At 29.9% G+C, this 25,806-nt stretch overlaps 1 protein-coding gene across 8 annotated transcripts; it reads left to right on the top strand.

Moving 5' to 3' along the window:
• The first annotated feature begins 17,233 nt into the window (after window positions 1-17,233).
• On the top strand, window positions 17,234-25,601 carry LOC112798149 (pentatricopeptide repeat-containing protein At3g12770-like). 8 transcript variants are annotated; one of them, XM_072215628.1, is made up of 8 exons: window positions 17,234-17,309; window positions 18,544-19,437; window positions 19,615-19,745; window positions 19,936-20,192; window positions 20,649-24,327; window positions 24,589-24,805; window positions 24,885-25,053; window positions 25,311-25,601. In XM_072215628.1, the coding sequence occupies exon 5, from the start codon at window positions 20,816-20,818 to the stop codon at window positions 23,006-23,008; it is 2,193 nt and encodes a 730-aa protein (XP_072071729.1). In that variant the 5' UTR covers window positions 17,234-17,309; window positions 18,544-19,437; window positions 19,615-19,745; window positions 19,936-20,192; window positions 20,649-20,815; the 3' UTR covers window positions 23,009-24,327; window positions 24,589-24,805; window positions 24,885-25,053; window positions 25,311-25,601. The 8 variants fall into 8 exon arrangements, with proteins under 8 accessions (XP_072071729.1, XP_072071727.1, XP_072071728.1 ...); XM_072215630.1 differs by lacking the exons at window positions 17,234-17,309; window positions 19,936-20,192 and having other exon boundaries at window positions 18,824-19,437; window positions 20,649-23,076; window positions 24,033-24,327; XM_072215631.1 differs by lacking the exons at window positions 17,234-17,309; window positions 19,936-20,192 and having other exon boundaries at window positions 18,824-19,437; window positions 20,649-23,076; window positions 24,033-24,327; window positions 24,570-24,805.
• Window positions 25,602-25,806: the final 205 nt, after the last annotated feature.

Here is a 25,806-nt window from a genome sequence, read left to right as displayed (position 1 = left end):
GACCGTTATATGTTGTTATGTGATAGCCAAAGTGCTATTCATCTTGCCAAGAATTCTACGTTTCATGCAAAATCTAAACATATTGATGTTAGATATTACTGGATACGGGATGTGTTAGATTCCAAGTTGTTGGAACTTGAGAAAGTTCACACTGATGACAATGGTGCTGATATGATGACAAAAGCATTGTCAAGAGAAAAGTTTGAAACATGTTGTTTGATCGCCAGAATGGCGAGGGCCTCCACCTAGTCGAGAAGGGGGAGATTTGTTGGATTTGTTCTCTCCTTTGTGAGGCCTAAGCCCAACATTTTAAGGGTTTCTCTTGCACCCATTATGCCACAATTCTAATCAGATTTTGGGGGGGTCATTTGAGAGAAAGAGAGTAGCCACCAAAGAGAGAAAGAGAAGGGGGAAAACATAATTTCCGTTTTTGTCCAAAACAGTAAATTTCAAATGGCAGTTTCTCAGTTGTTCACCGCTGGATCGGCTTGAAATTTAAACTTCATGTTCCTTTCATCTTGTTCTTCATTCTGGTCAGTGAAGATGTTGATTGAAGATTTTCAATGAGAGAAATTATCTTTGCAAGAGAGAAATTAGGTTTCCCATTTTTACACAGAGCAACAATCTTGGAACGGTAGTTTCTCATTCTTTTACTGTTGGATCGACGTAAAATTTGGACTGTAGATTCTTCACATCTTTTCCTTCATTTTGAACGGTGGAGATTTTAATTGGAGGTCTGAAGAGGGAGAAATTGACTTCGACAGCAGCTCTATTTTTGGATATATTTAATCTTCTTGCTTCTCATTTGTAAGCTTTGGTGCTTTGATGTTTTGGCTGGTTATATGCATGTTTTTGTACTTTGTTTGAGACTCTCTTGTATCTCATTTGATTATAGTGGAGCTATTTCATTGGTCTGGACGACCCGTGGTTTTTACCTCTCACATTGATGGGGTTTTCCACGTTAAAATCTCGGTATGTTCTTATTATTACTTTACTTGCTATATTTGCTTGTCCATAATTGCTACTATATTGTTCGTGTGTTGGATATTTGTGTCGTTTCTGCTGCTAGACTCTTTCATACTGGTATTAGAGCCGATGGTTTAATCGGTTTGGTTTTTCGGGGTATTCAAAGTGAAGCATCGAAAGTCTTCCTGACAAATGTGGTCCGGACAGCATGTCCCGCGGTGTTTTGCGGCGGTGTGATAGACGAATACTCGTGATGGTGGAGGAGCTAGAGGGGAGTTGATGTTTGATGTGAAGGCTCACACTTGAGGAGGAGATTGTTAATGTTACAAGTGTGAGGAGTGCATGAAGTTAGTCACACATCAAAGAAAGTAAGAAAGAGTGAGGAGTTTATAAGATGAGAGACCCATTAACTTGACACCTTAAGGTTTTGAGTTGGATGTGAAGTCATCTCATCTTATGTTATCTCACTTGATGCCTCACCAAAATCTCTCCGATTGTCGAGAGCTCCCCACGGTTTGCCTAACACATGCTTCATTGCAATTTAATTACATTCTCTCTCTTTCCCACTTGCTTCTCTTATCAACGATTTATAATAAGGTTTGTTAGGATATGTAATAAATAATTCTACAGCTAAATTATTTTTAAATTTAAATGAATAATTTTTATCTCAAACTCAATTATTATAGATTCAATTCACATTTTTAATATTTTTTGTATGTATATATATAATTGTTTATATGTGTTTCTTCATCTAATAAGTTTTTGAAAGAGAAGGAAAAGACTTGGACACTTTCAATTTTGGCTGCTGCTAGGCCTACTATAGGACGAGGAGGAAGATAGAGTGTGTGTGGGGTTCATTATATATATATATATATGAAAAAAAAATCTTTTTAAGACAGGAGGAATCTATTGGTTCATGCATATGCATAGGCTGAAAAAAAAAATTATAGATCATATTTTGTTCTGAATTTATTTGTGTATTTTTTAAATATTTGTTCAAGAATAAATTATATTTTTTATTTTTGAAGTTTGACAAAAGTTTTAAAAATATCTTTAAATTTTATTTTATTTTAATTTTGTTCCAAAAATTTTTAATTTGTATCAAATATACTCCTAATGACTTATTTTTCAAAAAATTTAAGACCATCCAATTTAACAATAATTTTATAAGAACAACAATCAACACAAACAAATCAAACATAATTTTTATACATTATTGTTAGATTAGTCTTAAATTTTTTGAAAATTTAGCCATTAAGAATATATTTGATGTAAATAAAAAACTTTTGGAACAAAATTGAAACAAAATAAAACAGAGGTATTTTTGAAATTTTTACCAAATTTAAGGAACAAAAAATATATTTTACCCTTTATTCAAATGTTGTCATAAAAATTTAGATCTAATGGATAAATTGTTTGTTATATATAAATGTTTGTTTGTTAGCTACTCACAAAAAATATAATATTTAATAGTAGTCTTTTTGTTGTATTTTTAAATTATTTAAGAGTTATTTTTGTTGATAACATCTTTAAAAAAAATTATCAATGACTGAATGTTTAGAATACTAAATTGATAGTTAACCTAATTTTTATCACTTTTTTACAAGGAAAAAACGGCCTCAGTTTACAAAAAAGGATGGATGAAATAACTAAAAGCTTTTGCGGATTCTTAAATAGAACTCACGCGTAAAGCCTTGATCCAGTGGTGATTATGTATGCTTTGCAAAAAATAAACTCAAATGGTGGATAAAATTTTAAAGTATTAACGTGTGAGTGTAGTGTAGATGAGTTTGTAATGTTTAAAATTAAAGATTGTCCAATTTATTAATCATTGGCATATCAAATTAAAAAATATTGTAAATAAAAAAAGTTTTTTTTTATGTTATTTTCCTTTTTTCTCTTGTTTCAGACATGTTTTTTAGAGTCTTAGTCTTAGACTAATTATTTTTTCATAAATAAATTAAAAATAAATATTATTTTTAAATACAAAATATAATAATTTTATTTCTTAAATTCACTTTTCTTTAGATGAAAAAATCGAGTGGAGCTATCACCTTATTTTATATATATATATATATATATGTCTCCTTTTTTAGGTGAAACTAAATATATCTCTTTAATTGAGATATGCTTGAAAGGATTTTTTCTTCTTCTTTCTCCAAACTTCTCCACCTAAATATATTCTATAACGACATTTTAGGGTGCAAACGTATATGCTGCAATAACCAATTTATCATTAAAAAATTTTCAAAAATAAAGTTGTTGAAACATAAAAGTGAAGAACTCTCTTCTTTAAAGTTTGCTTGATAGAGACTTGAGAGATAAAAATAAGATAAACAAATTTTATAAGAAAAAGTTTGATGCATAAAAAAAGTTATACATAACCCAACTAACTAAACATACGATCAAAAGTAAATTATATTGTAGTATCTATACACGGTAATATTATTCATAGAGATAAATGGTTCTTCTGTCTAATACTCCAATATATATATGTATATTATTAAATAAAAAACTATAATTAACTATAAATTATTTTATATAATACATACAGATTCAATTAAATATTTAAATGTTCTGTAAAAATATTTCTAATTATTATTATTATTATTAGAATTATATAATTATTCATTTTAATATTAATTTTTTGTATATGAATGATAATGAGTATAGAGAAAAAATCTTAAACAGTTTTTGGTATATAGACTAATCAGTCTCATAAAAGTAAGTTCAAAAATCGGGTTAGATTTAAATTTTTTTTTGTCAATGACTTTGTAATTTTTTGAAGTAATTATCAGGATCGAACGAGTATTCACTCATGAGTATATAAATAAAAAAAATGGTACAACTTAGTAGTAGTAGTAATAATGTTTTTTTAGATAATAATAATAATAGCAATGATATATATATTTTTTAGTATTAAATAACAGTGAATAGTAACATTAATTTATGATATTTTTTATATATTTTTTTGGCCTTAAACGTAAAAACACCTTTTTACCCAAAAGCGTCGTGAAAAATCCAAAATACAAACTTGTAATCAACTTTAACTTAATCAATCATAATAAAATATAATTATCAAACTGAAGCATTAACTTATTGTGAAAATCAGAGGTTCTTACCAAATTTTTCAGATTTTGTCTCTTTTTGAGACAGATGTCTTTATTTTTATTTGTCACCACAAATCTATAGTTATAGAAAAAGTTAAAAAAAAACTTGCCAAATTAACGAGATAAGGATAAATTAATCATACACTTTTTGATTTGTGGATATTTAAATTTTTTAAAATTTAAAAATATATTTAAGTTTTTTATTTTTTTAAAATTTAGATATATAATTTTTAAATTTAATTTGTTTAATTTTAAATATTTTTTTATGTGTGTATTTATATCAACCAATTGAGTTTGACAGATCCAAATAAATATAAAAGATCGATAAATTTAATTTTTAAAAAGGTGAAGGACTTAGATAAACATGAGAGATCAATAAATTTAAATTTCAAAAAAATTAAAAATTTAAATATATTTTTAAATTTTAAAAATTTAAATGTCTTACCAAAGAGCTAGTGCTTTTCTCCAAATTAATTGAGTCTAGTAATGTTTGGACTTTGGAGTGTAGCGGTTTTTTCCGCGAAATTAGAGGGTACGTAGGGACAGAGTTTATCGATGCCTATGCATACATCTCAAATTTAATATTCAATTTAATCGTTGTAATAGTATATAAAGTTAAATTCAGTCCCCAATATATATATATATATATATATATATATATATATATATATATATATATATATAGCTAAATTATCGATAACTTTTAATCTCAAATTTAATTATAAATTAAATTCACATTTTTAATATTAATTTTTTTTCCATGCATATTTTACAAGTTTTTGAAAGACTAAAAAAAAGACTTGGACACTTTTAATTTTGCTGGCCTGGCTGGACGATGAAGAAATAAAAGTATGTACAATTGTACATGTGGGGTTCATTATTTATTCTAGTATTGTTGAGTTTATCAGATTACTGTTTACATGTGACTTTAAAAAATACAAAAATATTATATATATATATATATATATATATATATATATACTAAAATTAAAAATTAAATTAATTATTATATATTTATATATAAATATATATTTTATTTTATTTATTTTAATATATTTTTTAATATATATTTTATATTAATAATTAATTTTAATGTACAAAATAAGGACACGCTTAATATAATAGTAATTATTCATATTTTAACCCAAAAACATAAAATCAAAAAAGTCTATTAAAAAAAGTGGCATCTTCTACTTGTCTGATCTCATAAGATCTTTGGATAGGATAAAAAAGTCCAGCCTACTTATTCAAATAAATAATTACCTCCTTAAAATATTTCATATTATCTATATCTCTTCTAGAATGTAAATCTCAATAAACTTTCAATATAAAAATAATCGTTATCCATTAATAAAAATAGAATTATTCCATAAGGTGTTATTTTTCCTATTATGAATATATCTGACACCCAAAATATATTAAAGTCCCAATCTATTAAAAATTTGTCTAAAATTTTTGCTAACTTAAGTATCGAAATAATTTCTTATAGATACCATCCCTCCTCTTCACAAGAAATTAATTCAAACAGTAGCACCTTGACATACGAGCAAGTCGAACACTGTCTTAAAAATCCGAATCTCACACATCTAAATTCAAATAAAACCTAATTTCAGATAACTCTCAAAATAATAATACATATTTGACCCTAATTATTGGCATATTCGTCATCAAGTTAATTATTGCACATGTACTATTTTAGTTGTAATTATTAAAATAATAAAAATAATAATTAAGAACAAAATATTGTACATGTTGAAAAAGTATTGAAACTATATATTAATAATATAGAATATATATTAAAATTGTGTAAAAATAATATATCTCGACTAATTAAAATTTTTTGACTCATAAATGCATATTCTTATGCAAGTTGCGGACGTAGCTATGTACATTATATTAGTTAGTATTTCATGTTTCCAAATTTCCGACATGTTAACTTTGATGTGCAAGTAACTAGGATACTATCTTGGACTCCAGTAATTATTGGTAGACGTTTAGACGCGCTATTAATTTACTAATCTACAAACCAGGTGATGTTAATTAATAACTATAGTAAGTGGATATTAAAATCAGTTATTAAAATTATTTATTAATATTTAATACAAATTTATTATTAGAATATAAAATATATATTAAAAATAAATTAATTTATATATTTAGATATAAATATATAATAATTAAATTTAATATATAAATAATATTTTTAAAAAGATAATTTCAAACAAATAAATAAGTCTATATATAAAATAAAAATGATTAATTTATTGATTATAAATAAAACCTTTATGATTAAACAGATTAACTTGCAGGTTGTGAATTTTTTTTTGTATTTTTTAAAAATTATACTTTTTCATATGTTTTTTGTTTGACATGAATGAAAATCTTGATCGACCAAAAAATTATTTAAGGCTTTCGGCCTAAAGCGACATTTGTTTCTCCAAAAATATATAATTTTTTAGCCTTAAATTAGACTTTTTTATTAAATAAAAAAATAAGACAATTCGTATAATATGTGGAAATGGTCCGAATTTAAAAATTGAAATTCATGGAAAAAAATAAATAAATATGTCAAGGCCCATTGACGCGTATAATCTGCAAGCTTTGTCAGTGGGCCTAAACAAGTAGACGTGACCCATTGACCCGTTTGACCGTCCTGTCTATAACTACTCTGCGTCCTCTTTTATATCTATTGGTTTTGACCAAATCATTTAGAGGAACTGGTCATGTTTTTTATTATTTTATTTATTTTATTTAATATTGATGTACATACATTTATGCTTGAGACTTTGATAATGCATTATACAGATATTTTGCTGAGTTGTCGTATTTATATATTAGATATATTTTAGATATAATACTTATTTAATATTTATCTGACACATTTATATTTTATATCTAATCGTATTTTATTATATATCGATGAATTTTATGATACGAAGAATCGACCACTTCGTTAGTAAAAAGTATACATATATTTTTTGTACTTTAAAATATATTCTCTATGGGTTTATTTTAGTAATACATCTTACATTATATAATTGTTTTGCATAATTTTTTAATATTATATATATTATTAGCCTCCTATGATAATGTTTCCGGATCCGTCCTTCCACACATCCATAATAATAATAAGAGTAAAGGACAAATCCGTCCTTGACCTTTTTTTGCGGACATTTTTATCCCCAAAGATTGGAAAATACATTCATGTCCCTGACCTTTTTAAAATGCGGACAAATTGATCCCTCTGTTGAATGACTCCGTTGGACTCAACGGAAAATGCTGATGTGGCTCCCGTGACGCTGACCTGACCGTTACGGAAGCACATGTGGCATGTAGCTTTTCAAAACATGACATATTAGTCCTCTCACACTAAAACGTGTAGCTTTTTAAAACAAGACAGATTAGTCCTACTATACCAAAACGACGCCGTTTCTAAGCTCTGTTTCTCAGCTCTGTCAAGTCAACTGTGAACAATTCCCATTAACCCCTCTTCGTTTCTTCAATCAAAAATCAAAACCCCTCTTTGTTGTTTGATTGTGCTATTGGGTTAGTGTGGTAGTGAGGGGTAGGAAATGGAAGATATCAAGCATATTGAAAGACTCTATGAACAAAATAGGAAGAACATGTTAATAAATCATGAATTGAAAAGATAAAATAAAGAGGATCTATTTGAATTATTTATTTATGTATTGTTCTTAAGTATATTTACTAACAGCAATCGTCAATTATGTTTCTATCTTTTTGGTAAAGAATTTAACATAAGTAAAAAAAGTTATATACACATTCTCACCAAAATTGTGAATTGCAAGTGCCAACTATGACCCCTGAATGGACGGCAACCACTCCCCCTACTAGATTCTCATACTCTACTTTCTGGAACCCTGCATCAGCAATCATTGATGCAAATTTTTCCTGCAAATTCAACATAGAATAGGATAATTAGGATAATCCCCATATGCAAAATTTCTAGACATGAATATATCAGATTATCAGTGCACAATGCTTAGTATGATAATAGTATAATACATAAACATGCAAGCATAAGCAAATATTCAAAAATTGAAGATAAAGCTCCATGGTAGAAAAACAGATGATAATGCTGAGTTGGATAATTGAGTTTAACATACGAGACAGTTCCAAGATAACTGAGAACGTAGCTTGCTAAAATTAAATCATATGTAACAAAGAAATGTGGAAAATCATCCCATTAGTCTACGATCCATCTACCTACTCAAACCTGGTTCACATCTTTTCCGAACACAAAATACAGGCTCATTGTATACTAAATTTGACCGAAATCGGGCCTGGCCGGGAGGGCCCAGAGCCTTGCGGGAGCTCTGGGGCCCATTGAGGACCCCACGGCGGGCCCCACGGAGACGCCGTCGTCCTTGACGGAAGCATCGTTGTCGGTGCGTATGCGCTTGCCGAGTATGAAGGGAGTGGGAGCGAGCAAGGGCTTGTGGTCGAGCGAAGACATTGCAGAGGTTGAGGAAGGAGAAGAGAGAGAGCCAGCACCGCCGAGTACGGAGACGGAAACGGAGGAGAAACTGGCGGGAGTGGTTCCGGTTCCGGTGGCGGCGATGATTGAGGGCTCAGCCTGGCAGAGGAGCCACTCGATGGTCTGGCCGTCGAAATTGTGGCCGAGCTCCGCCATGGGTCGGAATGCTTCCTTTCTTCCTTCACCCGCTTCACCCTCACACTGCATTCGAAGAATTAGGGCTCAAGGATTTCATAGATTGGGGGTGGAGGAGAAACGACGACGTTTTGATTCCGGGGACTAATACGTCCTCTTTTCAAAAGCTCATCCCACGTGGCAGCCCGTAACGGCCAAATCAGCCCCATGGGAACCACGTCACCGTTTTTTGTCAGGGCAAACGGAGCGACTTTAACGGAGGGGTAAATATGTCTGCTTTTTCGAGGGGTCAGGGACATTAAAGTATTTTTCAATCATCGAGGACGAAAATGTCCGCGGAAAAAAAGGTCAAGGACGAATTTGTTCTTTACTCTAATAATAATAATAATAATAATAATAATAATAATAATAATAATAATAATATAATGTTGACAATTCAACACACTCAATTGAGGCTGCAAAAGAGGAAGGACAAGGAATGTTTGGAGCCTAGTGTCTTTTCCCACTAATTTTTTCCACAAAATAAGAGGTACGCGGTTTATATAGATGCGTGTGCATGCTTCATTGAAATAATTTGCATTCTCTCTTTCTTAGTTCCTTCCTAGATAGAGTGTGTGGACCGGAGTTCATTGTTTTCTCCACTAGTATTGAGTTTACTTACTAAGTTTATTGTTTGCATGTGACATTATTGTGACATGAGTAAATAGATTTGAACCTAGATATTGGCATATTCGTCACCAAATTAAAGTTAATTACTGCAAGTGTACTATATTAATTAGTTGTAATTAAAATAATACTAATAATAATTAAAAACAAAATATTGTACATGTATAAAAAGGTGAAAACTCAGGTACAGTCGATTTCACGTGAAGTTGATACTGAGAGCCGTTAAATAATTTAACTGATTTGACTAAATTTTTATCTAAACGCTCTCACTTGAGTTTTCACCGTATAAAAAAGTATGACTAGTTAATTTATATAAATTGATAAATAGTAGGAAATTAATTTTTTTGTTAGTTAATATTAGTCAATTTTAAATTTATGTTTATAATTTAAGATTTAAAATTAAATGTTTATGATTTAGGATCTAAATTTTAAATAAATAAAATAATTCAAAAAAATTTATTAATATTGACTTAAAAAATTAATTAGCTAGCATTATTCATATCAATTATATTATATATATAAATTAAAATGTATGTTGAAATAAAATACATATAAAAAATACATGAAACAAAATATATACATATACACAAAAATGATATATACATAATGTTTTTGAATATATGTTAAAAAAATCTCTTAAAGATAGGAGGAATTTATTGGTTCATGCATATGTATGTACTAAAAATAATAATTATATTAGGTATGTACTAAATCAGTCACTATATTTTTATATATATAAAGGTAGAAACTGAGCTGCAATCGACTTCACGTGAAGTTAATAGTTGAGAGTCGTTAGATGAAAATTTAGTCAAACCAGTTAAAGCATTTAACGACTATCAACTATCAACTTCACGTGAAGTCGACTACGCCTAAATTTCCACTGTATATTATATAAAATACAAAAGTACAAAAATTGAAAAACTATTGCTACTACTATTACTACTCCTACTGCTACTGCTATTGTTACTATTATTACTATTGCGCCTAGACTGCTCCTACTAATGCTAGTTGCTGCATTTTCACGCTCTTGTTCCTTTTCCTTTTTCTTTCTGAAAAATTTTAAACTTTTCAATGATTTTTATTATTACTGACACTTTTTTTGAACGTGCTACTCTTTTTCTATCTACACTAACAATTTATCCGCACATCTACGCGAGTAAAACAAATAATACTATTATGAAGTAAATATAAATTATATTTAAATGATTAATTGATATGAAAAATAAAATAACACTATTAGTGTATGAAAAAGTAATATAAGTATTATTTTAATTTTTAATATTTAAGTTAAATAACAAAAAATTTAGAACATCATTTATATTTTGACAGTATTATTTATGAATAATAACATAACATAATATTTTATAGCATTACTTTTTTTTATTAGCAATCTTTTCTATTTATTTAAAAAAATTTATATATTTTTTTAAACAATATCAATACTTCTTTATTTTTTACATACACCAAATAATTTACGTATATTATTCTAGTCTTCCTTTGTCTTGCTCGCGCATTGTTGGAAAATATCTTGCTAGTACATTTAACACTCAATTAAATCGCTATAATCATACAGCAAAATTATTGATAATTTTAAATGAATCATTTTCTTTTCAAACTTTGTAAATTGAATTTACATTTTTAATAGGAAAAGTATATGGAATCAAAAGGTTATCAGCCAAAAACTAAACAAAACTACATTAATTTATATTAATTATTAATTTTAAATTCAAAAATTAAAACCTAATTAAGTAAACCTAATTAAAACCTATAAAAATCTTTATCTTCTCTCTCACATTGACCTACCCACCTCCAACAATCACACATAGACCTCTCTCTCTCAGCAATGCTGCTAGAAGCGCCGGCGACTTCCATACTCTCTGCAACGTCCTCAACAAGCGCATCCAAGACAATTGCTTCAACATGAAGTCCACCTTTGACTTCGTCACCGACCGAGACAACGCCCGAAGCGGATTCACGCGCCTTGGTTTCCGTTCCGCAATCTTCACCGTTGACCGTCGCGGTTCCAAGACAACTGCTTTCCGATTTGTTGAAATCAAAAACAAAGGATAGAATTTTTGCTTAAAAAGGAGAAGACCTAGTCGTCTGGTGTTGTTTAATGCTATGCGCGGACGCACCGTAACGAATCCAAGATTTTTGTGCGCTTTCTCTCTCTGGAGTCAAACCTTGACTTTATTTGGTTTTCTCGTCCACATACTTTCAGGCTTCGGCCTTCTTTGAATTTTCTTTAACCCCAATCTATTGGCTGACTTGGGTTATTGTCTCCGGTTCTTTGGTGGCTACGAGGATGATATGAACGAAAGAGATGTCATAATCTACACTGGATAAGGCGGGCAGGCTATGAATTATAAAAAAATATTCATTTAATATAAAAAAAAAATTTAATACTTCACAAAAGAAACATTCTATTATATTTTAGTAAAAAATAATTAAATATTTATAAAATTTAAAAAAATTATGAAATTCTTAAAGAAATAGAGACATTCACATTTGCAATACAAAAAATTTTAAAAAATATATAAAAGAACATCTATTTAGTATAAAAAAAAATATTTTAATATTTAGCAGAAGAAACATCTATATATTAACTCGTAGAAATTTTGGATTCATCCAAAAATATTTGACTAATTTTTGGCTAATACCCTTTTGGTTCCTAGCATTGCTCTTTTTAATATTGTTTCTCCTTAATATTTTTAGTTGGTTGTGATAGCGAGTTATATATTTAGACATATAATTATCCGTATGTCTTTCTTTAATTTATCTAATAATGACGTATAAGTTTTTGAAAGAGAAGAAAAAGATTTGAGACACTTTCAATTTTGGCTGCTGCTAAGCGAGGACGACGAGGAAGATAGAGTGTGTGTAGATCGGAGTTCATTGGTTATTAATTTTCTCCACTAATATTGAGTTTACCAAGATTATTGTTTGCATGTAACATTGTGACCTGAGTAAAAGATTTGAACCTATATATTGGCATATTCGTCACCAAAAGTTAATTACTGCAAGTGTACTATGTTAATTAAAATAATACTAATAATAATTAAGAACAAAATATTGTACAGTATAAAAAAGTACGACTAGTTAATTTATATAAACTGAGAAATAAGTAGGAAATTAATGTTTTTTTAGTTAATGTTAGTCAATTTTAAAATTTATATTTATAATTTATTATTTAAATTTTAAATAAATAAAATAATTTTTAGTGTCCAGGCCGTAAGTATTTGCTACGCACTTGGCTAGTTGAGTATGCTCATTACCTTGAGGCCGGCGATAGGACCGGCATCTTTGGTGGCTTGCCGCTGAGAGTCGTTAAAATAAGGGTAAAAACTCAGGTGAAGTCCATTTTACGTGAAGTTGATATCTGAGAGTCGTTAGATGAAAATTTAGTTAAATCAATCAAATCATCTAATAGCTCTCAGGTATCAACTTCACGTGAAGTCGATTTCACCTGAATTTTCACCTAAAATAAGCAAGCATTGTAATTACCCCATTCGTTACTTGTGTTCTAAGAAATTGCTATGCGGTTTCGCGCATTTTTGCTAAGATCATTGATGAGATTTCTTTAGCAGTGCAAGACCTTTTCTCACTTTTGTGTTCAACAACAATCTTTAGAACGTCATCAACATTAGTGACTTGAAATGGCCAGAGTTTCATGTTATTTTGGACATGAGAGTCACTGAACTTTCTACCAATTAACCTCTTTGAATATGTAAGACAAAAATAAAAATAAAATTAAAACAAACTCAAAATATTAAATACAAAGTTTATATTTAAGAATACATTGTAAGAATTTATTAATTAATGTGTTACAAATATTAAATGTTGCTTCTAATTAAATGTAACTTTTAGGATTTAACTATATATAATCAATTATGCTATATGTACCAAAAAAAAAAAAACTAGCAATTAAATCAGCTACTTAGATATAATATATATAAATTTATAAAAAATATTATTTATATATAAAAATTAGTCACCATGTATTTTGTATATATTAATATAAATTTATGTGTATAAAATATATGTATTTTTTAAAATTATTTTTAATATTTATTTAACATATATTTATATTAAAACAACTAATTTTAATAGTTGATTTTAGATAAGATATAGATGCTTATATATATATATATGAAATAGTCAAATACAGAAGACTATTATAGGTTTATTTTCCAAAACAAAAAAGAAAAAAATAAGACTACCCTCACTATTAAAGAAATAAATATTTGTGTTTGGATTTTGGAATATATTTAACAGGTAGATTTGAGATGAAATATAATTATATTATATTATATTATTAATTTAACAACTAAAATATGTCACATCACACTCTTTTATTAAAATTGAGATGAAATATTTTTTTTAATTAATAAACTTTTTTTTTCCATTTTCTTATATATCTCTCTCCCCTTCTCTATTTCTCTCTATCATTCCCATTCTATATATAACTTATAATTTATATTTTATAGGGTTAAATACAATTTTAGTTCCTAAGGTAGGGGTCGAAAATTTATTTCGTCCCGGGTCTTTTTTTCGCTACAAAATAATCCCAAAGGTTTAACTAAGGTTTAAAATTGTCCTTCGAACGAAAATACTCTTCTCCCTTCTTCCCCAAAATCAACAGAAGCTCAAGCCGAACCAGAACCCACCACCACCATTATCATCATGGACATCATCATCATCATCATCATCATCATCATCAGAACTTCCCCCAAAATCAACTAGAAGTCCAAGCCGAACCAAAACCCACCACCACTACCACCACATTTATCATCATGGTCATCATCATCATCATAAGAAGAACAACAAAATCAACCAGAACCCACCACCACCACCACCATTATCATCATGGTCATCATCAGAAGAACAACAAAACTCAAAACCCACCACCACCATCACCTCAGAAAATTAGAACTCATAAAATCAGAACAACCAAAACTCAGAACCATCAACAAAATTTAAAACTAAAATTCTTCCTCTTTTATTAACAAAACTCAGATACAATTACAATAATAAAAAAATTCTCAAATTCATCTTCAATTACAAGAATAAAAAATTCATAAATATAATTACCAAAACAAACGACGAGACGAGGTGCGACGGCGAGGAAGAGGTGTGGCGAGACGAGGGCGACAAGGCGAGGCGATGACGTCGGCAAGGAGGGGCGGAGGAGTAGAAATGGCTCGCGGCGCGCAACGTCCACCCTCACGGTGAGATCCAGCAACGAGGACTGAATGATGAGGAGCAGGAGCGGCAGCAGTGGCTCTTCCCCTTCCCCTTCCCCTTCCCCTTCCCTTCCCTTTCTTCTCCCTGAACCAAAACCCAACCCCCCTCCAGCTGATACTCTCTCCCATTTCCTTTAACCCGTGTTTCTTTTCTTTTAAAAAAAAAATTGTTAATGGTATTTTCGGACTAAAAATAAAAAATTTGGTAAAAAAAACGATTTTAAAACAAACTGAAAAATTTAGGACCATTTTTTAGTGAAAAAAAATTGGGGACGAAAAAAATTTTCAGCCCCTACCTTAGGGACCAAAATCATACTTAACCCTATTTTATATTACTAATTTGATAAACTAAAATATGTCACGAGATATTCTTTCATTACAATTAAAATAATTTTTTTCTCCAAATTTAACAAACTCTATATCTCTCTCCTTCTTCTTTTTTATTTTTCTCTCATTTTCTGTCTCTCTTTTCATTTATGTTTTACCAAAAATAAAATTAATAAAATAATAAAATTCAAATAAATTAATAAAATTATAAAAAATAAATTAAATTTATAATTAAATATAATTATAAAATATTTTATAATATTAAAAAATATTTCATAATATTATTCACATAAAAAAATATATTATTATATACATATTTTTAATTTTTTTATTTAATTTTATAATTTTATTACTTATCTTTTTAATTTATATTTTCACTTCTCTTCTTTTATATATTTATTACATATAATTTAAAAAAATACTAATGTAATAATCAGATCAAGATTCAATTGTTTCAAAAAATAATAATTTTAAATTAATTTTATAACTATCAATATAAATTTTTTACACTAATATCTAATTATATTTTTATATATAAAGAGAGAGATTTTTTTTTTTAAAATAATAAATATAAAAATTAATTATTTTTATTTGTGCAACAGACTTAACACCTAATCAAATGTAAAAGTATAAACATTAAATTCTTTCAAGTTTTAGATAATGAATATTAAAATTAATTTTTAGTAAAAAATTAAGCTCTTTCACATGAAAATAATAACTAAAAAATTTATTTATTTGATTTTTTTATTTATGGAGATCCCGATCTTTTTAATCGACAGAAACTTTTATCTCTTATGATTTTTTTATAAGAATAGTTTGATTCAATAAATATTTTCTGCCATAATATATAATATCGGGATAAAGCTTACATCATTTCTAAAGATTTATATTTTCATAATATTATTACAGATAATAAAAACAGTAATTTATCTTAAATTTTTAAATATATTATACTAATTTATATTTTATTATATTAGAATAATTTGACATTTTAAAGTTAGGTTTGAGTAGATAATAGCAATCAAATGAAAAATTAATTATATTTCTTTCTATATACGTATCTTTTTCCTTAAATAATAGAAAATACTTGCAGTAAATTTAAAATATATATCATTGTTAATTTATTATGCAATTCTCCCTCCACTCCCCAGATGGTAAAGAGAACGCAGTGCCACATAATTAACATCTTGAAGTTTTTGTAGTCATTTCAAGCTCATCTTCAGGTATGCCTCTACTCCATGAGTTATGCATTTGTTTCGTTGTTATTTGGTTCTTGAATTTTTTTGGAGTTTTCTTTTGAAATCAGAATCTAATTTAAATTGTTGTTGAATTTATAATAGTTTCTTATTTTGATTATTGGAATTAACTTTAACGTTAGTATAATTCGAACTTTCTGATGATTTGCATGAGTTACATTATTTCTATAACTTATCTCATGAGTTGCATTTTTTTTATTAGTCTAATTCGAACTTTCTGTTGTGTTGCCCATCTCTACACCATTTCTATTAAAAAATTTTAGAAAAGTTTTCAAATAGAAATTTCATGAAACTTTTCAAATAAAAAAATTTGTTAAGTTGTTGAGTTAATAATTGTTTCTTTTTTTTATTATTTTAACTTTTTCAAGTTTTTTATTGATGTCGTATTTTTTCATATTTATATTAGAATATGATTTTTTTGTTTATTTATAATTTTATATATTATTTTATTTTAATTTGTTTATTTGTGTAGTTTTTGTTAGTAGATTTGTTATTTAAATTATTTTTTTATCAGTAGATGTAAGTTTATTTGTTATAATTTTTTAGTGTGAGTACATAAGGAGTACATAGTATATAAAAAGTAATAATTCAACAAATATTTTTTAATTTTTCTCATTTTGAAGAGAATGAAAATTTTTTTAAAAAATATTTATTGAGTTATTACACTTTATATACTATGTACTCCTACTAAAAAATTACAACAAGTAAACTTACATTTATTGTTGATAAAAAAATAATTTAAGTGATTTGATACTGTTAATTATTATATTTGAATAAACTTTAAATATAATTTTATAGTTTCATAGCACTATGGATTTTTTTCATTATCCATCTACAATGTTCTGAGAACTTATGCTGCCGAAAGTGATTACGAGACGAAATCAAAATCTTAATAAATTTTTTATATGTAAGTATAAATTCTTTGTTCTAGAAAGGTGATTTTTTTGAAAAAAAATATTATTTATGTTATAATTATATTATTTAACTATATATTATTATTAATTTATTATGCAATTCTCCCTCCACTCCCCAAATTGCAAAGAAAAGGCAGTGTCACACAGTTAACATCTTCTTGAAGTTCTTGTAGTCATCTCAAGCTCATCCTCAGGTAGGCTTCTACTTCATGAGTTATGCATTTGTTTTGTTGTTGTTTGGTTTTTGAATTTTTTTTGGAGTCAGAGTCTAATTTAAATTGTTATTAAATTTATAATTATTTCTTATTTTGATTATTAGAATCAGTTTTAATGTTAGTATAATTCGAGCTTTCTGATGATTTGCATGAGTTGCATTATTTCCATGACTTATTCCTTAAGTTTCATTTTTTCAATTAGTCTAATTCAAAATTTTTGTTGTGTTGTCAATCTCTACACAATTTTCATTAAAAAATTTTAGAAAAGTTTTCAAATGGAAATTTCATAAAAATTTTCAAATAAAAAAAATTGTTAAGTTGTTGAGTTAATAATTGTTTTTTATCTTTGATTATTTTAACTTATTCAAGTTTTTTGTTGATGTCGTATTTTTTCAGATTTATATTAGAATATAATTTGTTTTGTTTATTTAAAATTTTATATATTATTTTATTTTATTTTAATTTGTTTATTTGTGTAGTTTTTGTTAATAAATTTATTACTTAGTTATCAATAATAGATGTAAGTTTATTTGTCAATTTTTTAATAGGAGTACATAAGAAGTACATAGTATATAAAGTGTAATAAATTAACAAATATTTTTTAGTTCTTCTCAATTTAAAGAGAATAAAAAATTTCTTAAAAAATATTTATTGAGTTATTATATTTTATATATTATGTACTCCCACTACAAAATTACAACAAGTAAATTTATATCTATTGTTGATAAAAAAATAATAATTTAGGTGATTTGATACAGTTAATTATTATATTTGAATCAACTTTAAGTATAATTTTGTAGTTTCATAGCACTATGAATTTCTTTCATTATCCATCTATGATGTACTGAAACTTATGCTGCAGAAGCGATTACGAGAAAAAATCAAATTCTTAATAAATTTTCTGTATGTAAGTATAAATTCTTTGCTTTAGAAAGGTGATTTTTTTAAAAAAATATTATTTATGTTATAATTATATTATTTAACATTTTTTTTAAGTGTCATGTATGCAACATGCATTGATAGGTGTTGTGAAAGCTAGAATCAATATTTAGAGATTACAACAACAATTCCACTGCCAAAATGCACTCGGTTCCAAATCTCATTTAAAGTTGAGACTTTTAATCATTTAAATTATTCTTTTAATTAGCCTTTTATTACATTAATTTAAAAAAAATTGAAACAAACACATATAATGTTTTTATTTTATTTTCAGCCTCAGCTTAAAATTGGGCTTTCAGGAATGCTATTACTATATGATGAAGGGATGACCAATAAGATAATTGTTAAGGGAAACTTTCCAATACATATACAAGTATGGGCCAGTTTATGACTTACTCAAAATCTATGCTGACTACCACACTTATTACCAGTATTTGGGTTGAGTTGGACCTAATGAGAGACTCCAAAGTACCATGCGGGTCTTCATTACAGGTTACAACACAGATGAGGAAACCTTCAACTACTTTAATAGTTCAGAGTTCAGACACTGACTTTGATTAAAATGAGTTTGGAGCTGTAAAACTTGTTTTTTTTGGTCAGATCCAGGCCAAAAGGGCCCAGACCCAAAAAATTCCAATCCCAGCCTAATAAGAAATCAACCCTGCGCCTAAGTTAGTCGAGAGTGGAGCTCCCTCCTTGCAGCAGCTTTCTCCTAGCAACTTCCAGTCACATGAATAAATGGAAATTGTGCATAGTATCAAAGCTCTTTGTGCTCGCCGGCAAGAACTTGAAGAACCCTCGTCAGTGTAGCAGAAACCCGTCGCCCATCATTGAAGCTGAACCTTAAAGATGAAGCCTACAACAGAGCTTTTCCTTCCGAAGCCACAGCAAGGACGTCTCCGTGAACACCCTCCAGCACTCAGCAGCTCAAGTTGCGATCTCGATAGGTTGCCGAAGCTGTAACCGCAGCTGACCCACATCAGGAACACCAATCTTCGTGGCCACATTACCTTGGGATGCATGCGGACCCACTGCCACAGATCAGACAGAATCGAAGATGGATTGTGACTCAATGAAACTCAGCCTTCTTCCCTTAATGCTACCGATCTATCAAGTCTTCTCTCACTCTTTGGAACAGCGTCAGAACACCCAAATTCAAACAAGGAAGGTAATGAACCAGCAAACATGCTGTATCACCGTCTCCCCAGGATGGAAGTCCCAAAATGCATAACCAAATTACCCTCAAACTTTCAACCTACAAACAAAATAAATTCCTTTCTGATTCAATTGATTCACAGCCAATCCAAAACAAATTACATGCTCATGATCTGTTTGCCATTTGCAGTGACATGTCGTTCTCTCTTTTCAAAATGTTCGCCATGGTTTGCGGCTTGCACCCAATCCTGTTGAAGAGAACCGCCGGCTGAAAGCTTGGCTACTTCATGCGCTAAGGCATTCCCGTCTCTAGGAACTCAGGTAAACCCACAATTTGAGATATGTCGTGCTAAATCCAAAATGTCATCCAAAATAACTTGAATTTCTGCAATTGATGCCTTTGATTTTAGAGCTTGGATGAGAATCAAACTGTCAGATTCCAAAATAATTCTTTCCAATTGAAAGTTCCTTGCTATTATTAGTGCTTCTCTAACCGCTAAGGCTTCCGCAGCTAAAGGCAAGGTGGCCGCTATTTTAGAGTTTGAGGCTGTGAGAAGATTTTCAGCGTGATCTATGAATAATACTGCTGCTGAGAGCTGTAAAACTTGGTTCGATTGTTCACATTTTTGTCACTTTATTTGGGCCGGAGGTGAACAACTATTCGGCCAATAAAGTACTACTCCCAAATCCCAATTTGGAACCACCCGAAAGTCCACCCAAAACTCCAAAGTAGAAAGAAAAACCTTGTGTTAGAGGCTTGGTTGAGTGGTATGTCATGTGTTTCCTTGACAATTATACCCGGGTTCAAGTTTTAACTTTTATTGGAGGCAAACTCCAATATAATTCTTCATAAATATCAAATTTAAAAAGAATTAAAAGATTAATAATGACGATTATTATTATTATCGTTTTCAGAGTACATATTAAAAAATTAAAATTAAAAAGTAGGTTCTGAGTAAATAATAATTTTTTTTTTATTTTATTTAAAAAAATCCTATAACTCAACAAATTCTTCTACTTATTAAATAAAATTGTCCTAGAAATTAAATATTTTATTTTCTTCTGTTTTCTTTTTCTAAATAGCTATCTAAAATTATATAATATCAATAAACAAGCTTACTTTTTAAGTAATTATTGTTGAACAAGTGATTTGGTTACCCAGTTGTATGACCTTGTCAATTACCGGTTTGGTTCTGAAACATATTTGGTTCTGAAACATATCAGACACGGTGGAGAACTGGAGATGGTAGCGCGAAGAGAGGTCATACGGTGGACACCGTGAAGACTTGTGCCGTTACTCTTGCGGCGGCGTCTGTGTGGTCACGGTGGCTATTTATGGTGTGGGTAATGGGTTGGCAGTGTGGTAACCAAGAACGAAGAACTTGTTGGCTATGGTGTCTCAGTTTCAGCAATCATCGTGTGTTATTGCTACAAATTACCAAAAGTTTAAATCTTTTGAAATACCCAAATGCTTGTTCTTCCTCAATTTTCTCAAACATTTTTGTTCTTCACCTGCACTTGCCTTCGAAGAACCTTGTGTTAAGATTGATCCTAGCTTCAATTCGGACTCTTTCTATGCTTCTCTTATTGATAATTCAACACACAGGAACCAATTGAATCAGATACATTGCCAGTTATATGTCTCGGGGTTGCAGCATAAGGGGTTTCTCATGACAAAACTTGTTAATGGAAGTTCAAATATTGGAGAAGTTTGTTATGCACGCAAGGTGTTCGATGAATTTTGCCATCCGGATGTGTTTATGTGGAATGCTATTATTAGGAGTTATTCGAGAAGCAACATGTTTAGGGAGAGCCTTGAAATGTATAGCCGGATGAGATCGGCAGGGGTGCATCCAGATTGCTACACTTTTCCTTATGTGCTCAAAGCTTGTACTGAGTTATCGGATTTCGGTTTGAGCCGGTTAGTTCATGGTCAGGTGTTCAGATATGGGTTTGTTTTGGATGTGTTTGTGCAGAATGGCCTTTTGGCGTTGTATGCTAAATGTGGTCAAATTGGTAATGCAAGAGTAGTGTTTAATAGGTTGTGTGATAGAACTATTGTTTCATGGACTTCGATCATTTCTGGATATGCGCAGAATGGGGAAGCTATGGAAGCTTTGAGATTGTTTGATCAAATGAGAAAAACCGATGTGAAACCAGATTGGATTGCTCTGGTAAGCATTCTGAGGGCTTATACTGATGTGGATGACCTGGAGCAAGGAAGATCTCTTCATGGTTGTGTCATCAAAATGGGTCTTGAAGATGAGCCCGATTTGCATATTTCGCTTATAGCATTGTATGCAAAATGTGGTCAGGTGACAATTGCAAGATCTTTTTTTGATCAAATGGAGACGAATAATGTGATTATGTGGAATGCAATGATATCTGGTTATGCAAAAAATGGTCATGCCGAGGAAGCAGTACAATTATTTCACGACATGATCAGAAGAAATATACGACCAGATTCTGTCACTGTTAGATCTGCAGTCTTAGCTTGTGCACAAGTTGGTTCCGTTGAATTAGCACAATGGATGGATGACTATGTTACTGCGAGTAAATATAGAACTGACATCTTTGTTAACACCACCCTCATAGACATGTATGCAAAATGTGGAAGTGTAGAATTTGCTCGCAGGGTATTCGATCGTACATCTGAAAAGGATGTTGTTGTCTGGAGTGCAATGATTATGGGATATGGATTACACGGTCAAGGCTGGGAAGCGATTTGTCTTTACCAAGCAATGAAACAAGCAGGGGTTTGTCCAAATGATGTCACCTTTATCGGGCTTCTCACAGCATGCAATCATTCTGGCCTTGTAAAACAGGGTTGGGAGCTGTTCCATTGCATGAGAGACTTCGGAATTGAGCCTCGCAATGAGCATTATTCATGTGTGGTTGACCTCTTGGGGCGCGCAGGTTATCTAGACAGAGCTTTTGCTTTTGTCATGACAATGCCAATTGAACCTGGTGTGAGTGTTTGGGGAGCACTTCTGAGTGCATGCAAGATCCATCGCCATGTAATGATGGGAGAATATGCAGCAAACAAGCTATTCTCATTGGATCCTTATAACACAGGACACTATGTACAACTCTCTAATCTTTATGCTTCCTCGCGTATGTGGGATTGCGTTGCACGTGTTCGTGTTCTTATGAAGGAAAAAGGGTTAAATAAAGACCTTGGATTCAGTTTAATTGAAATCAATGGGAAACTGCAGGCATTTCATGTAGGCGACAAGTCGCATCCAAGGACCGAGGAAATCTTCAATGAGCTTCAGAGATTGGAGAAAAGGTTGAACGAGATTGGGTTTGTCCCTCATACAGATTCTGTTCTGCATGATCTGAATTATGAAGAGAAGGAGGAGAATCTTTGTGTTCATAGTGAGAGGATTGCAATTGCTTATGGGCTAATTAGTACTGCTCCTGGAACGACGCTTAGAATCATAAAGAATCTTAGAGCATGTATAAACTGTCATGCAGCAATAAAGCTTATATCAAAGCTTGTTCAAAGAGAGATCATTGTAAGGGATTCAAATAGGTTTCATCATTTTAAGGATGGTTTGTGTTCATGTGGAGACTATTGGTGAGAGAGATGAAGTGATTTATGAATGGCTCAACCTCAAGACACCATAGAGAAGATAAAGAGAAAGAGAACGTAACATCAGGACCCATTTGGATCTTCTCTTCTTTGATCTCTAAAAGACACCATTTTTGGGATTTTTTTAACTCATTTCTCTTCATTCACCATTTTTTATCTGTGTATTTTAATTGTTCCGTTTATTTTAATATTGTTATCTGTATATTCTAGTTTTTTTCTTGTGTTACTTACTTCATTTCTAGGGTTTTCATTTCTAAGGTTTGATTCATGATATTTGTGGTGTGTTGCTAAGATGTGGTTGTCAAATACTCAAATTGTGTAGTCTATTTATTGGCAAAATCTGTCCATGAATGAAACAAATACGAGAGGAAAAAGAATTTATCGATATATATCAAATGAATTGATCTATATGACTCTGAATGTTATTTTCTTGCTAAATTGATCAAGATAATGGGGAGTGGGTTTGGGGATAGTCACCTAATCCTATGGAATGGAATAAAATTTGGAAGTTGTGGTATTTTATCTGTAAGGGGTATTTGCTATTTAGAAATTCTATGATAATTCAGTATGTAACATAGAGGAGGGAATTCTGTTGGCACTCTAGAACAGCAGAAGTATGTCTTTACACTGGAACATATGATGCACTTTTTTATGTTTATGATTTGTTCCCTTTATGTTGACCTAGACATTTTGCTTTTCAAAAACAATAATAAAATATATTGATTCTGTGCATATGTGTTTACCATGGAATTAAAGGTTTGGTGTTAATTTTTATGAAAACATCACATCACTTAAATTTTTTACTTTCTTTTGTTCTGGTACTGGACAAAAAATCTGTGTTGTATTACAAATATTTGGATGAACATTTAAAGAAATATAGTTTTAGTTTCTGACCTTATAACCATGTATTTCTGAACTATTTGTTTACATTAGATTATTGCAATGTTTGAAGCTTTTATTGATATCAGTTCTCAAGTTTTAATTTGTTAATATGAATGTATCTTTTATTGCAGGTTTGTTGTACGTTTTCAGAATTCTAAAGTAGTAATTGTTTTCAGGCTTCAAGGCATAAAATTCTGACATGGATTCAGAACCCAAGTGATCCCTTTGTCTTTTTCGGCTTTCTCTTCTATGTTTAGTTGGGAACATCTCATACTCTTTTGTTTGAAGCAGAGACCCTTATTATGTGCCTAGTTATGAGTGACTTATGGCGTTCCCCGCCAGTGGACTATATGACAAAGATATCCAAATCCCTGACTCGTACCATTTTAAATCTCCTCCTAGTTCACATACTCATGAGCCAACTGAGTGAGTGCATCATAATAATCTATTTTATTTAAATATATTAATATTAATTAGTCAATTTGTTTTTTTATACATCCTTTTTCTGTAATTGTTTTGTGCTACAGAGCCGAGAATCTATTTTCTTTGAAACAGACGCATCCTTATCATGTATTGGCAATGGATCATTATAATAAAAGCATAGATAATAAGGCTTTTAATCTATTGATTTTCTCAAAGTACATTACTTTTATTCGAATTTTTTTTAGTTAGATATTTGTTTTTTAGGAAGAGGAGTACAAGATTTCAAGTTTGGTCAGTATGGGCAAAACCAGGATAATGTGCTTCGGTGATCTTGGTTTTCTTCGCCACCTCTTTTGAAAGGCTGTGCCTAAAATTGCCCATTCGACAGCCGAGCCTAGAATTTTCTATGCTCGAGTTCATGAGTTTGAGGAAATTCATATACCATTTTGTGACTTTTATAGCGATTCTATTGATAACTCAGGTATTCTCATGTGAATGTATATATATAGAATTTTTTTTGTTTAAATTATTTAAAGAACCTTTCACTTGATGTTTGCTAGAGAGCTGTGAGATTTGCAGTCTCAAGAATTATAATGAATTCTGGAAGAAAGCAAAAGAATTAAAGGATAAAGAAGCAGATAAAGCAAAGGCAATTCATAACTATGGATATTTTCTCCATCCAATTAATTTTAGTAGCATGTACCAATCTTCCCATGGAGACAAATAAATGTAGGCAACAACTGCTTTTTATTATTTGTCTTGTTTTTTTGAACTTTATATTTATTTATTTATTTATTTTATTCTCTTTGGAACTCTCCAACAATGACACAAATATTATTAGGAAGCTCTTTCTAACCTTGTGTGGGGCCAATTTGTTATGTATGTCAGATAAACTTAGTAAATATTTTATTGTTTTTTTATTTTTTTCATTTGTGTCCTGTTATGGTTTTTATTTTATTGTCTAATTCTTATTCTTGAAACTGTAGGATGAACAGTGAATCGGATGGAAGGTGAAAGAGATCTAGGATGCCTGGTCCAGTAGTCCCTAGAAAAGTATGAAAGACATTACAACAATGATATGTTTGGTAGTAACAATTCTAAAAAATACTTTGTATTAAGTATCTTATACACTTTTTACTATAATAATGATAGGTTTAGATAGTTATAGGTGGTTTTAAATTGTGATTACAGTTTGTCACGGAGAGAAAGAAAATGCAGCTGATGTTGTCACATGAATTCAATTGGAATGGTGTTTATGGTGATGGAATTCTTTGAAATTTGTTTTTTTCTTGGTTGGTTGTTTGAATTTCTATGAGGCTTTGGATTTTGGTGATGGGTTCAATGGTTTGAATTAACTGTTAGAATTTGAAATCCAATACTTACACGGAGATTGTTTGAAACAATGCACATTGACTAAGGAATACTCAGCATGCTCCTAAAGCTAATTCAACCAGTTATTCTTGGAATAAGAAAATAGAAAAG

This window comes from Arachis hypogaea, chromosome 14 (genome assembly GCF_003086295.3).
Source record: "Arachis hypogaea cultivar Tifrunner chromosome 14, arahy.Tifrunner.gnm2.J5K5, whole genome shotgun sequence".
Lineage (NCBI taxonomy): Eukaryota > Viridiplantae > Streptophyta > Magnoliopsida > Fabales > Fabaceae > Arachis > Arachis hypogaea.
Note: the sequence above shows the minus strand (reverse complement) of the source record. Positions and strands in the feature narration are given on the sequence as shown.

Coding starts and splice junctions, on each gene's coding strand:
- LOC112798149 (XM_072215628.1), top strand. CDS start 20,816: ATGGTGTCTCAGTTTCAGCAATCATCGTGTGTTATTGCTACAAATTAC.